General features: G+C 38.5%; 1 protein-coding gene across 9 annotated transcripts in view; it reads right to left on the bottom strand.

Annotated features, from left to right (window-relative positions):
- Window positions 1-4,136: 4,136 nt before the first annotated feature.
- LOC149799940 (monocarboxylate transporter 12-like) overlaps window positions 4,137-14,658 on the bottom strand; it is a 60,379-nt gene continuing 49,857 nt past the window's right edge. For all 9 annotated transcript variants that reach the window (XM_089959407.1, XM_089959405.1, XM_089959409.1 and 6 more), the window contains 2 exons: window positions 6,555-7,835; window positions 4,137-5,699 (listed from right to left, as the gene is read on the bottom strand). In XM_089959407.1, the coding sequence (XP_089815533.1) occupies window positions 5,533-5,699; window positions 6,555-7,835 (1,448 nt within the window). In that variant the 3' untranslated portion in view covers window positions 4,137-5,532. The remainder of the gene's footprint in view (window positions 5,700-6,554; window positions 7,836-14,658) is intronic.

Genomic DNA, 14,658 nt, shown 5'->3' with positions numbered 1-14,658 from the left:
TTTTCAGTCATATCGCTACGATGTCTGCAATGTGGCAGTTTATAGTCATGTCTAGCACTGGGGCATCATACCACAGACATGTAGCATGATGTCTCACCCAGGCACATTATCCTGACACCAGACCGACCAGTCCTAACACTAATCTCTTAATGCTGAGCGCCAAGCGAGGCAGCTGTTAGTATCATTTTTGTAAGTATTTTTTCATGACGAGGAAAAGAGAACCGGTTATATTTTGCTCATTATAATAAAAGTTATGAAACGCGATGCAAAATTTCAAAATTGCACTGCTCAAGAATTGGAGAAGTTACAATGTAACGAATCATTTCGTGTGTTTCATTTTGAAAGGAGCACACGGTTTCTATCCTATTAAATAGTTATTTTCTGTCAGCCTTTAATAATGTTATTTCCATGGTCAGTCATTCTTTTTCGATTCGCCTGGTGAATGACAGACGCTAAAAAGGTCTATGAAGAAATAGAGACATTACGAACGAATATTATAATACGTACTATTTTGAAAGCAACCCATACCATACAACGGAAAGCTTTCCATACCATACAACGGAAAGCTTTCCATACCATACAACGGAAAGCTTTCCATACCATACAACGGAAAGCTTTCCATACCATACAACGGAAAGCTCTCCATACCATACAACGGAAAGCTTTCCATACCATACAACGGAAAGCTTTCCATACCATACAACGGAAAGCAACCCATACCATACAACAGAAAGCTTCCAATACTGTACAACAGAAAGTAATCCATACCACACAACAGAAAGCAACCCATATCATACAGCAGAAAGCAACCCGTACCATACAACAGAAAGCTTCCAATACCATACAACAGAAAGCAAGCCATACCATACAACAGAAAGCAACCCATACCATACAACATCAAAACAAGTTTCATCCAGCGCTTTATGCAGAAAGTGTCGAACACTCGGTTTAACAGTACTATCTTCTTTTGTTCCACTCATTCTACTTGAAACAAAAATTAGCTGAACTTGCATGCTTATTTTTTTTATGCTGTATGGCGAAGAATTGAACAAGCTGTAGCCTTACTAAGGACAAGAATCAACTATGTTGACTGGAAGGAAAAGTCCAGTAGCCCCTCCTCCCTATCCACCTAATAATTTGGTATAAGATCTGCATTCATTTTAAAGTGCAAATTAATTGTATTGTAATAAAGAATGCTGCTTGTTTACAGCTTAAAGATTGATGACGTAGATATTTCGTACGCTGGGTAAAGCAATAAGTAAAGAGCAGCAAGTATAGTTTTCCTTTTTTTAAATACCACTCAATACTCAAATTCACTCCTACTCCCATACTACTACTACTACTACTACTACAACCACTACTACTACTGCTACTACTATTACCAACACTACTACTACTACTGATACTACTAAATTAATGCAATTTAGAGATTTGTTGTTTTGTAGAATATTATAATCTAAGGCAAAACTTTCAAGATGGCGCGTATGCAGAGCAATTTTCACAAGTGAAAGGTCACGGAGAGAAAGAGAGAGAGAGAGAGAGAGAGAGAGAGAGAGGATAATGAAGCAACCGTATTAAAATACGTGGTTTCATTTGAAATATATGTAGGATTTTGCCATATTTATATGAGAACCAGACTGCTAGGTTAATGACCTTTGACTCCGTACATTTTTTATTAAAGGGCTTTGACCCAAATCCGAAATTTGTTTTCGCAACTGCCAATAATACAGCTTCGTAACTCATATAATGAAAATGTTTCGAATGGACCACCTTTGGACTTTATATTAGGTCCTCACCCATTGCTCTCCGTTTCACATGTACACAAGGATTTTTCGTTAGTGTTGTATAACCTTTTGGTAGTTTTGTTTATCGCTCAATAAGTACATGACCAGTTTCCAATGACGATTACTTTCAAGGAGGAGACATTGTGATAGTTTATACATGGACTGTTAAGTTCGAAACTGGATTTCTCTACGTACGAGTGTATTCGTCAGGCACACTGTCATATGTTGTACTGAAAATTCGCCTTTCATTTTTCGTTTGACAGCGTTAGAAAATCAGTCGACACTTTGGCACTTGAATAAGCTAAGAACTCTTCGCACCTTGTCTGAATTATCACTATTGATTTGACTGAGTATCTTAGAGAGCATAACTCGAATGTGTACCGAAAGCTGTCTATCCAAAGCGTTCCGATTATGGATTGATATATTTGTTTTCGCGACGTTTCGGCCAATCCTACACTCAATACAATGGTAGTAATAGTCACGGGCGATTGAATGGACCGAGCTTATTTTACGTGCGAAAAAACTCCGGCGGAAAATGTATACATTTTATGCAAACTAACAAGCTGATATCCATCCGAAGCTTGTTTTTGTGTCATAGAAAAAAGCCAAAGTGGTCCGAATGAGTAGCGTAGTGTACCTAATACAATTCCATCATACAACACGTCCATGGAATTTTATTTTATACGCGCGATGTCATAAAGAGATAAGTTTGTTGGATAAGATTGATACATGTTATCGTCCACATATTTAGCACAACAATTACAACATAGATTTATCTGTTGAAGGAAAAACAAAGAAAGAACAGATATACATATATATAATTCTTCCGTCACAGCATTTCCATTGCAAATTTTCCTAAGTACTTCTAATGACCTCATCAGATGGAGATTATTAAAACCCCGACTTATTAAAAGGATCAACACCATGGCAGACATGGGTCAATGTTGATTCTGACTCTTGAATAATTTTTCAGTAGTATCTTTACTACCCCTATTGAACTGGAGTTGAGTTGTGAAGCTTTGGGCAGTTATTCATTTAAATAATTGTAAATCATGGATGAACGTAGTGGCGAAATGAACACAGCCATACTGAATATGCTATATTGCAAAATAAGCAGTATCATTATTGATAATGCGTATGATCACATACGGCTTTAAAGACGATGTTCCCCAGCTGATCCAGCGTGCGGGAATACTCCTTGGTGTCATGCACAGTACTTGATGAAGATCCCAAGGGTCACAAAGGGTAAACGTATCACTCTAGTTTAAAATCGCCTATATACTCTGTAACGAACCAATTGTAGTAGTAATACCATTTTAAATTTTATATTTATTCCCTTACGCTCTGTTTATAAACTTGTACTGGCAAAGCAAATGCGGATGCAACTTTGAGTTATCGTCGTGTGCTTATGTCAATAGTACACCGCTCCGGTGGCCTAGTGGTTAGAGCGTCTGCCTCGGATGCGGGAGGTCGTGGGTTCGATCTCCGGCCGAGTCATACCAAAGACTTACAAAAATGGTACTAACAGCTGCCTCGCTTGGCGCTCAGCATCAAGCGGTTAGTGTTCGGACTGGTCGGCCTCGTGTCAGGATAATGTAACTGGGTGGGACATCATGCTACATGTCTGCGGCATGATGCCCCAGTGCTAGACATCACTATTAACTATCACACTGCAGACATTGTAGCGATATGACTGAAAATTGTTAAAGCTACGTTAAAAATCCAAATCACACACACACACACACACACACACACACACACACACACACACACACACACACACACGTCAATAGTAAATGCATCTTAAGCTCCGTTACGGTCTTCCATTTTAACAGAGGTACTAACATTAACACACATTCAGTCTGTGATGCTGACTTACCGATACATGAATAGTGTCCCGGCTGCAACGATAGTACTTTTCTTGCTCAAAAGATTTATTTACTTAAAATGAAACACAGTATTGATAATGAATTGTTTTTGCTAATTACATATGCAAGATTTAGAAGAAAGCATATTCCTACAAGGACAGAATAGAGGACAGTATGGACACGGCCGACAAGAGGGGAGGGCAACCAAGGATATGGCCTGGGCCCGTGCCGAACAACACTTTTCAATTTTAGAAATGAGAGACCCGGGTGTTTCTTACCACCAGGGCCCGTGATCGCTCTATACGGCCCTGAGTATGGAAGAATATGAAATAAATATTAATCAACCCAAAACAAGTCAATCAATAGACAGTGAAAATTTACAACAAAGCAGAAGAATATGAGACAAAGAAATTTGAAAGAAAAATAAAGGATGGACGCAGTGAAAGATGGACGCGGCAAACAATACATTAACAATAAAATCAACGACATTTCTAATTATTTATGTCCATAATTGACCTTATTTCCGAATAAATTACAACGCCTTTATTACGATCTAATTTGGTGAATGCTTTGTAAATTAATTGTGTATGAAATAGAACTACCCGGTACTCTAAAATTTAGTCCCCTCCCAAACATTTTAAAGTACTTATTATCGTGGAATGCAAACATTTAGCTTAATTGTTGTGGAAATAGAAAGAGGCACATAATATAGCACTCACCACAGGAAACAGAATCCATTATCTTTATAAAAATAAGAAGCAAGAACATACTTCAAGACTAGGACATTAAGTATCCGTTCTGGCGATACGCAGGGAGGACTTGACCTATATTCAGAAGGATATAAGTTCTAGTCTTGGTATTTATAGTCACGTTCCGCCTCCCCCCCCCCCCCCCTTACATTTAGTGCAATGACCATTACTGCTGATATATGGGGGGGGGGGTGCCCTCATGATCGTTTTGAGAAATGTTAGCCGAGTCTATTCAATGACAAATCGATAATACAAAGGCTGGAGATGCGGAAAGAGGAAAGAATCAGTCAGGGTCCAAAAGGCCAATTTACTAATCTGCTTAGCTCATTTGGTTCGTACATTTCTCTGTGCTCAGCCACGATAACAAGGCTTTGGGATTCCAGGCCCAAAGGTGACAGATAAGACATCTCCTTTAGAGCTACTAACAGATAGATCATGAATGACATCATCAACAGCCATATTTGTGGTATGCTGGCAGATTTACCGTTGAGTTTATATGGTATTTTAAAATTTGAAATAAATTCGTTGAAACTCAGTATACTATTAAAAATATACGGACATAAACAGAACGCAAATCAGGCTTTCTCTTAGTATCTATATTTGTAATTTATAAGTTCATTTGGCCTCAGTGTGCTATTTTCAAAAATGACAGTTTCGATGGTCGCATGTAGGAGAAACTGCCACATTGCCCATCGTCCTGATAAAATAGGGAAAATATCGTCTCCTAGTGACCTTATCGGTAAGCATCTATTTGCGTCTCGTACACGCGAAGAGTGTATAATCATGTGTAAATATTTAGAAATTACCCAGTGTGCGCGCGTGTGTGTGTGTTGTGTTGTGTGTGTGTGTGTGTGTGTGTGTGTGTGTGTCAGTTTTAATAATAATGAAACATTATATTGAACAATACTTCTTGTATTATCGGCAATAGTTCCTTTTCTTCATTGGAGTATTGCCAAAGCCAATATGTCAATCATCATGTCATGATTTTTTAATGCACACAATGTTGATCTTAATCATTATTTTCACAACAAAATGGCCGCATGGCGTTGAGAAGGACACAAGCAATGGCTTCGTTGATATTCTTCAACACGATAAGGTACATACTTATAAGATAAAATGAGAATTTGGTTTTCAATTTAGTTGTTCCAGTTCTGCTTGGTCATGGACTTTTTGCTTCCTGGCCTTTATCTTTCGGTCTACGAACGGTATAGCGAAGGAAATCGCACACGCCATCAGCAAGAAAGTACCGAGGAAATGAAACGATGACAAATAAGACCCAGATGCGTCTCGCAATGCCCCTGCAATGTAAGAAATATGTAAATTACACCATAGTTAGAAAAAATATTATTCAGATTAGATATCTAGGAAAATTGACATTATTCTTCCTAGGAATGGACGGGTAGTCGGCTCGGCCACTCGGACCCGGCCCGATTTTGGTCTACCTTTTATAAATACTTGACCCGGCCGCACTTTAAGACAAAATTTTGATCTTGCTGGGCTTGTTCACCAACCCATCTACCCGTCTTTTTGGGTGTTGGCAATACAATTTAAAAAGAAAAACAAACATACCCCTGTTTAATCACTGACAAATATGGGGGTGAGAGAAAGGTGGGAAAACTTGACAAAATGCGAGTGAATAACCTCGACCCGGCCAGGTACCCGGCAAAATTTACCAACCTGTTGATCCCTTGATGAAGATGATGATGATGATGATAATGATTATTATTATTATTATTATTATTATTATTAACATGCTTTATTAGAGATATTTTAAAAGCTTCTTCTGTCATTTTCTCCTTACTCTATCTCTCCAAACCAACTGACTTGAAATTTACTTTACTCTTGGTGGCATAACTGTGTGAAAGAAGTGTATTCGTTTTGGCAAATGCTCCGTTATTTCGTCACACGTTCAAGTATACTGAAATTTAAATGAAGTAATGAACTTATATTTTCCAAACTTTATATTTGTATAAATTATTCAGTTTATATATATATATATATATATATATATATATATATATATATATAGAGAGAGAGAGAGAGAGAGAGAGAGAGAGAGAGAGAGAGAGAGAGAGAGAGAGAAAGAGAGAGAGAGAGAGAGAGACAGAGAGAGAGAGAGATTCATCATTTCTTCAAACTTTGTAACTACTCACCAACAACCGTCAATATGACTGCCGATGCGACTCCGTGACAGAGAATTGTGAATCCAAGACAGCTGCTCAGTTTCTCTATTCCCAAATAATCAACAAGGTTTACAGCAAATAATGAGAAATATACTCCGCCAAAAGATCCGTAAACAGATGCTAGTATCACGAATGATGCAAATGATTTCACCAATGATATACTATGGGCAGCAATTCCAACAATAAAAGCTGAAATTCCAATTAATGTAGAACGCTGCAGAATGTTCTTGTCCGCCACGATTCCGAAAAGCACTCTTGACAGAAGGTCAACAAATCCCATGATTGAATATAACAAGGCGATTTTATCCTCGTCCAAACCAATTTCCCTGGCATGAGGAGCTATATAGACCGGAATCAGAGCTATTCCGCTGATTATCAGAAATGCTCGTGCCAAAATCATTAGAAATATAGGATTTCTTAATAACTCAAAGTCGAACACTCTTCTAAGCATCTTTACAACGAACGATTTGGAGGATGGAATGCAGGCTCGATCTTTCGACTTGGCGTATTTTTCTTCAATTTTCTCATGTTTATTTTCCTGGATGCTATTAACACTTAAAACAGAAGCACACAACTGTTCGGCGCTAGCCAATTGTGCAACATTTGACTTGGAAATGGAATCTATAAATTCAGAAACACCGTAAATTGGACCTGGAGAATTTAACTCCGTTACTGTTCTTGTTCTTCCCCTCTCAGTAGAAGCTCTTTTCAAACTCGGAGAGGAAGTCCCGTTTTCTTGGTATGTGTTAGATCGAGGTCGAAAAATGAGTGATACTTGCCTATCCTCACGTGATACCTGTGGTTGGCATGAAATGGCCCGCATGCAAACAGTGTTTTTTGGTGCGGTTTCCAGTTTTAGGGGCGAATTTTGACTCAATTTCTGTAAACGACTTATGTCTTTTATCGTATCCTTTTGGGAAGCGTCCATTTGACTAGAATGCGATGCTGATTCCACATCGTGTAAACTCTTGGTGATGTTTGAGCTCCGATTCGCTTTTACAGGCCTGGTATAAAATTCCAGTGGCCGAAAGAGTCCTGCTGTCACCCAACAATTGAGAAGCATAGCTGCTATTATCAGATGAGTTCCAGAATAACCAAAGTGTTCGAACAGAAGTGTGACAATGGGGGCCCACACTAACCCTCCCAGACTGGCAGCACTCACGGCAATACTATTGGCCAGCCCGCGTCTCTTCTCAAAATATTTACCAATCAACATCAGAGTAGGGGAATGAATAAAAGAAAATCCCACACCTGTAAATCAATTGAAAGAAATATACAATATATCTCACAACTGATTTATCATAACAATATTAACAAGCATATTTAGCTTCCATATTCTACACGAACGCATCTTTTTCATAATGATGGGCCTAGTACGTGCCTATTAGTGGCCTAGTGGTTAGAGCGTTCACATCTGACGCAACAGGTAGTGGGATCGAACCATGGCTGAGTCATACCAAAGACTTATAAAAATGGTACTAACAGCTGCCTCGCTAGTCGCTCAGGAATAAGCGGTTAGTGTTAGGACTGGTCGGCCTGGTGTCAGCATAATGTGACTAGGTGGGACATGATGCTACATGTCTGCGGCATGATGCCCCAGTGCAAGACATCACTATAAACTGTCTCACTGCAAACATAGTAGCCATATGACTGAAAAGTTAAAGTTACGTTAAAAACTAAATCACACATACAAACCACGTGACTTTTACATATGGTTTAATATTTTTCACACATTACTGCCTTTCTTTAGATTATATGATAAAGCTAATTAATCGTGCTTAGCAGTGTCATTATGGGCGTTTCAGACTATGTGTAAATATCTCGTCCCCCAACCCTGAAATCCATCTATATTCCTGTGTCTTCCCCACTGGAGATTACATACACGTCCAGTCATGGCTTCTAGGGGGTGCAGTTATTGGGAGACGTATTTTACCTCTTTTTATTCAGTTCACTCCACTATATAAACTAGTTCGCTACAATAAGCTCGCTGCCTACATTAACAGATCAATACAGGCATAACACAAGCCAATGATTAACTATATCAGTGAAATAATGATGCTAAGTTTTGGATTTAGTGCCATTTTTCAGCGGATGATAGGCTATACATAGCGGCCAGTATACTTGGCGGAAGAAGAACCCGGGAAAACCCTAGTAAGAACTGCTGACCCATGGGAAGCTATTGACAAGTCTTCTCACATACCCACATTGGTTGAGGTTGAGCCCGAGCTTGAACCAACGAGGACATAGGTGCGATTGGCTGTGATGGGTAAAGCGATTAAACTACTAAGCCAATAGGGTCCATTAGAGAATTACAGTTGATTATTATGTAACCCTATTAGACGCCATACAATTCGACGCATGCAATGTTATGAAAGACTTTGCGTCTGTATCTAACGTGGAATTAAATTACCAGACAAATGGTCGTTTATAACGTTACAGAAATGATTAAATGCTTAGTAACTTCAATACGTCATATCGATTTGTCCGAAAGGCTCCAAGGATGATGGTTAATTTTTTAAATATGTATCTGCAACTTTTGAAAAACTTAAATAGGTTAGAGATTATGTTCGATCAAGCACGAATGAAAACATTTAACTCCCCCGGTGCATATTTATATTGAAACAAATTGTTTTCTTACACGGCCGACTGAGAAACCACTGTGTGGATATCTGCGCAAGTTTTCTTCCGGATCGACTCAGACGATTTTAATCCAATCATAGGTGATGTTTCATTATTCAATACAGTTATGACTGAACGAAGCCGTGTCACTCTGCGATTCGAGAACGAGCTTGACGATTCATCAAAGATTCGTGCGCATACAGGAGCCAAAATAATCGTTCCTTAAGTGTACGGTTGAATTGTTCAACGATAGCTTTATCACGATGTATGCTGACATGTTCACAATACAACTGCACGTGATGTTTCGCCAATAACGCAACATCGCGTAGAGAAATTGTTTACCTGGAGCATGATCGTGTAAATGTTTTACACGCTTATGTATGGGCTCATTGAATATATTGACCTCTAAGATTACAATCTCGTCCATGAAAATGGAATTTCACGAGCTTTTTCCGACACAAATCACAACTAGGAAATTCCGCTTGGCAATTAGTATAGGCACGCCAATCGGAATTGTTGTTGGGGCCATACCGACAGTAACCTGTGTTGCTGGTGGTAACGGATAAATAATTATGCATACATTAGTGAATACGTATCTATTCAGAAATTCTCGCCGCACAAACTAGTCTCAGCACAATTTCAAGATATGCTCGATGGACGTCGAAGATAAAAAAAATATATCCATGATGGAGTTAGAAACGGTGCAGGTCATAGTGAAAAACAAACGAGATCTCTACTCACAAATAAAGTCCCCAACGAAGTGATTTTCATTTCAAACGTTGACAAGTATACAAAATGCCACAAAAAAACAATAACAAACAAGAACTCTTTCCACCATGAATTATTCCGGGGCCCCGAGTGTCCGAGAGGTCTAACGCGCTTTCCGTTACGGATCACTGCCATCTCACTTCTGTCTGCGTGGGTTCGAGTCTCGGATTCAGCCAATGTGGGTATATGAGAAAGCTTGCCAGTAGCTTCTCGTGGGTCGGTGGTTCTTCCCGGGGTTTTCCCAGGTTCTTCCTCCACCATTAATACTGGCCGCCATGTATAGCCTATCGTGTGCTGAAAAATGGCGTTAAACCCTGCAACAACAACAGCAACAACAACGAAACATTCCGGAAATAAAAAAATCTGCATGTTTCCATTCCTGCAAAAGAAGTCCAAGAATTATATGGAATCAAGTCAACCAAATTGTACAAGATGTTGAATGCTCTGAAATACCGACCAGATGTAAAACATCTTGTATCAACCAAGATGTACAGCCTGTAATTAATAGTGTTAAGTCAATAAAAACAACTGGCATTGACAAAAAGGATCTATAGCATATATATGAACATCTTCAGTCAGTAATGCTTAGATTCGATGATGTCAAAAAAAAGTATCATTGCTGGATAAAACAATATAAATAAATGGACGAGAATCTTTTAAAACTATTAAATAAGCCCCTAGTACTTGCAACGTTTTCAACAGTATTAGGACCCTTTATCTTAAAAGTTAAAGATTATTTCGTAGAAAACGATAAAAAAGAAGGCAAACATGGCAGAAGACAGTAACTGACATCGATGAAGAGACGGAGTTTGAAAAGAAGTCGTATTTGCCACAAAGAGTTGTATAATAATGGCCATGTAGAGACCACACTTACGTATTACGTCTACACAGTCCAAACACTCCTAACATGCCAAACTTGCACGTGAATGGACGCCTGCGTAAGGGGAAAGGTCACAGGAATATAGAAGGGGTTTGGGGTTGGGAGAACTGATATTGAAGTGTGGACTCAAAAGCCCATTATAATACTACTTTGTTTTACTAGTTATTATTATTATTATTATTATTATTATTTTGTCATAACACCATTTTAACACGATATGCATGGCGGCCTGCATAGTGAAATATTTGTTAAATAGTTGTATTTCCTGCATAGTGAAATAGATATTTGTTGGATAGTTGTATTTCCTGCATAGTGAAATATATATTTGTTACATAAAACGTACACGAATGAAAATCATTAGTAAATTAAAATGTTTCCCTTATATCGAAATTTGCATATGCGGAGTAAACATCACTTGATATTTATACATCAATTTAAAATGAAAATTTGAAACGACTGAAGTAAACATTTCATACAACTATGTACACACATTATATAGTTTCGTTGACTCTTGACCAGATCATACATACCAACGTAAACAATCGTTTATTCAAGGTTATGTTCTAAATGCTTGTGTTTTCTGATAATAATGCCACACGGCGGAATATATACCACATTCATTATCAAGCTTGGTCTGTTGTTCTTGTTCTTGTTGTTGTTGTTGTTTTTTTTTTTTTTTTGGCGGGGGGTCCATTCGAATTTTCACTGAGCATGTATAATTGTCGTTTAGCACATATTGCGGCTATGTTAGAAATCCATTCAGGGAGATCCGTCTTGTCCCATTCCCAAACTTTGACTTTTTTAAGCTCTTTAACCTGTACAATCTATTATTATCAAGTATGCAACATCACATACAGAAGATATGAAGTTTTAATAAAATCTGGATTGTAACAGTTGATGTCCTAGAAATTGTATACATATAAACATTAGTTATTCTTAAATGTAGTGAACGAGCGGAGGACATATTCAGCAGAGATATACAAGGGAAACAAGTAGCAACGTCCGGATTTCTCTTAAAAGTAATTCTGAGTTGTCAAGACCAAACCGTCGAAGTGAACATATCACACCACTCATGGAAATAAACTTGATCCCTATCTTTCAGTGTGATTTTTGACTAAATTTAAATAATAAACGAAGAGAATGTTCCTTATAGGGATGGTATGCATAACTTAGGCTCCGAATCTCTTATTTTATATTGAGAGGAAGGAATACAACTGTTGATGGTGGATTTACAAACGCCGTTTCTCTACATAATAAATAATTACTATAGACATTAATACAAATTTGATAAATAACCGGTGATTTTTAAATAAAAAAAAAACAACAACCTAAGGGTACATGAATATAAAAAATCTACCACCACCACCCAAAAAAGGAATTTAAAATCAGCCAGTGTAAGTCGCATTTTAACAGACGAATAGTAAGCAAATGAACATTTGAACGGCCTACGATTTTTTTAATTCTTTTTCTGGGGGGGGGGAGGGCGGTGTGCGTTCATTTTCGAATAGCTTTGTGACTGATGTACAGTCGGACAAAGCAGTAAGTGTTTAAAACTATAAGTAGTAAATGGGGATAGATTAGCGACAATGGGAATTAGCATTACAGAGACCCCTGGGTCAGATTAGCGACAATGGAAATTTAACATGGCGAAAAATCGTGGGTCAGATTAGCGACAAGGGAAATTAACATGGGAATAAATCGTGGGTCACTCTAGCGACAAGGGGAATTTAACATGGAACTATAGTGTGGGTCTGTCTAGCGACAAGGGGAAATTAACATGGGGAATAGAGTTCGGGCTTTTGGGATTTTTTTTTTAAATTTAAATTTAATTTAAATTTAAATTTAAATTTAAAAAAGGGGTAGGCAATGGAAAGGCTCTCTCTTTTCGAGAAATATGGCTGGCCCTGAAAAGGGCCTTTAGGTTTATGTTAATGTATTCATTAACATAAATGGTACCGCATTGGTCTTCTTCTTGTCCTTAGGCTACGTCTCACTGTTGGTCCGTAAATCAGCACTCTTTTCAGGCATCCTTGTCTTTCAACGTAGATCCTACGTATCCACAGGCTGGTGTTTGTCCTGTGGACAATGGTCCACTTGGATCGGACATACATGAGCATGTCCGTCCTAAACATCATGGAAGACACAAGCGTAGAAGATTGCACATCGGTCCACATCTTGAAGCGACGAGAACAAGTGAATCAATGCAGTGAACTGCGCTTATTTATAGGTACAGGAAGGATTGAAACGGATTGAATTCATTCACCAATCCGAACACGCGTTACAAAATTCAGTCAGCTCGCATCCAATCCGAAGAGAGCAGTCTGTGACGTCACGTGGTCTATATAGATTCGTTAGCGCTTGTGTGCAGTCAATCTATGCGACAGTGATTCAACATGACGGAAACTCAGAAAACGATCCATTGGGGTGCACCAGCAGGGGAGACTGCCCAAGGGAACCCGGACTTACTTTCAGAAGAGGTACATTGGGATTTTGTGGATTTTCTTACCTCGCAAGAATTTGTTCCGGAACCTTCGTTACCTTCTTCATTACCGCAAGTGGAGAATTTTAGACAGAGACAGAAAGAAGAACTGGAGAAATTTATGCAACGACAAAAGGAAGCGGAACAAGCTTTTCTCCTACAGCAACAGCAACAGCAACAAGAAGAGGTAAGAAAAAAACAACAGCAACAACAGCAAGAAGAAGTAGCAGCAAAGAAACAAGAGGGTGAAAATCAAACGGCTACGGTACTGTTGGACATTTTAGCGGAGTTAAGAAGTCTGAAACAAATGTATCAGACTTCTTTATCACGACCGAAGAGAATACGACCTTCCCGAGCTAAACACGCCAACCCTGTGACTAAGCCTGTCGTACCACCCTTAGTGATTTCAACCCAATCATCAGAAGTAGGCCTTGGCCGTGGCAAAGGCTTAAGGCAGTTAAAGTTGATTGGTTAAACTCACTCCTACACCATAAAGAAAAAAGGCCCTTTTCAGGGCCACCCACATTTCTCGAAAAGAAATACAATTTCGATTTGCCAATAACTCAAAAATAAACCCCACCCATTTTACCCTTATAGTACGTGTCTGTGTATGAGTGCTTGAGTGTAGCTTCTTATTTTAAAATCAAAACTCAAAGACACTTACCTTATATCATTCATGTATTCTTTTATCCATTTTTTACAATCCAATTCACAATTCACCACAGAACACTTTAAAAAGTTCTTACACTTCTTCTTTCTCCTTATTTAGTCTCTCTGTTTTTTCAATTTCTTCACCGTTTTTTCCTCATTTTCTTCCTTTCTTCTTTTCTTCTCCTGTTTCTTTTCCTCTTTTAAATAGAATTGTCTTCTTTCTTCCTCTTCTTCCTCTGAAGAATCCCTCTCTTCTTTCGAAGAATCCCTCTCTTCTTCTGAAGAATCCTTCTTTTCTTCTGACTCCTCTTGTTTCTTTTTTGGGCAATCTGGAGACCAATGTCCTTTTTCTTTACAATAATAACAGGTATCTTGACTTTTGTCTTTTTTAGCCCCTGTTTTTTTTTTTTGACGGTCTGGACACTCTGAAGACCAATGCCCTTTCTTCTGACAGATATAGCAAGTATCTTGACTTTTATCTCGAAAGGAAGGAGAGTAGTCCGTCGGCTGGTCTGAAGAGAATTTTCTAATGACCCCTCGCAAAGCTCTGACGAAACGTTCCATCTGGGTAGTCTCTTCCATCGTTGTGCTCGGCTTGAGAGTGAAATGAATAGTGAAAGGACAAGACACACACCCTTTTTATATACGCTGGTTTGCCAAGACTATAAATTAGTCTA

Source organism: Sinohyriopsis cumingii, chromosome 5 (assembly GCF_028554795.1).
Source record: "Sinohyriopsis cumingii isolate HCF-2022 chromosome 5, ASM2855479v2, whole genome shotgun sequence".
Taxonomy (NCBI): domain Eukaryota; kingdom Metazoa; phylum Mollusca; class Bivalvia; order Unionida; family Unionidae; genus Sinohyriopsis; species Sinohyriopsis cumingii.
The sequence above is the reverse complement of the archived record's forward strand: the minus strand, read 5'-3'. Positions and strand labels throughout refer to the sequence as shown.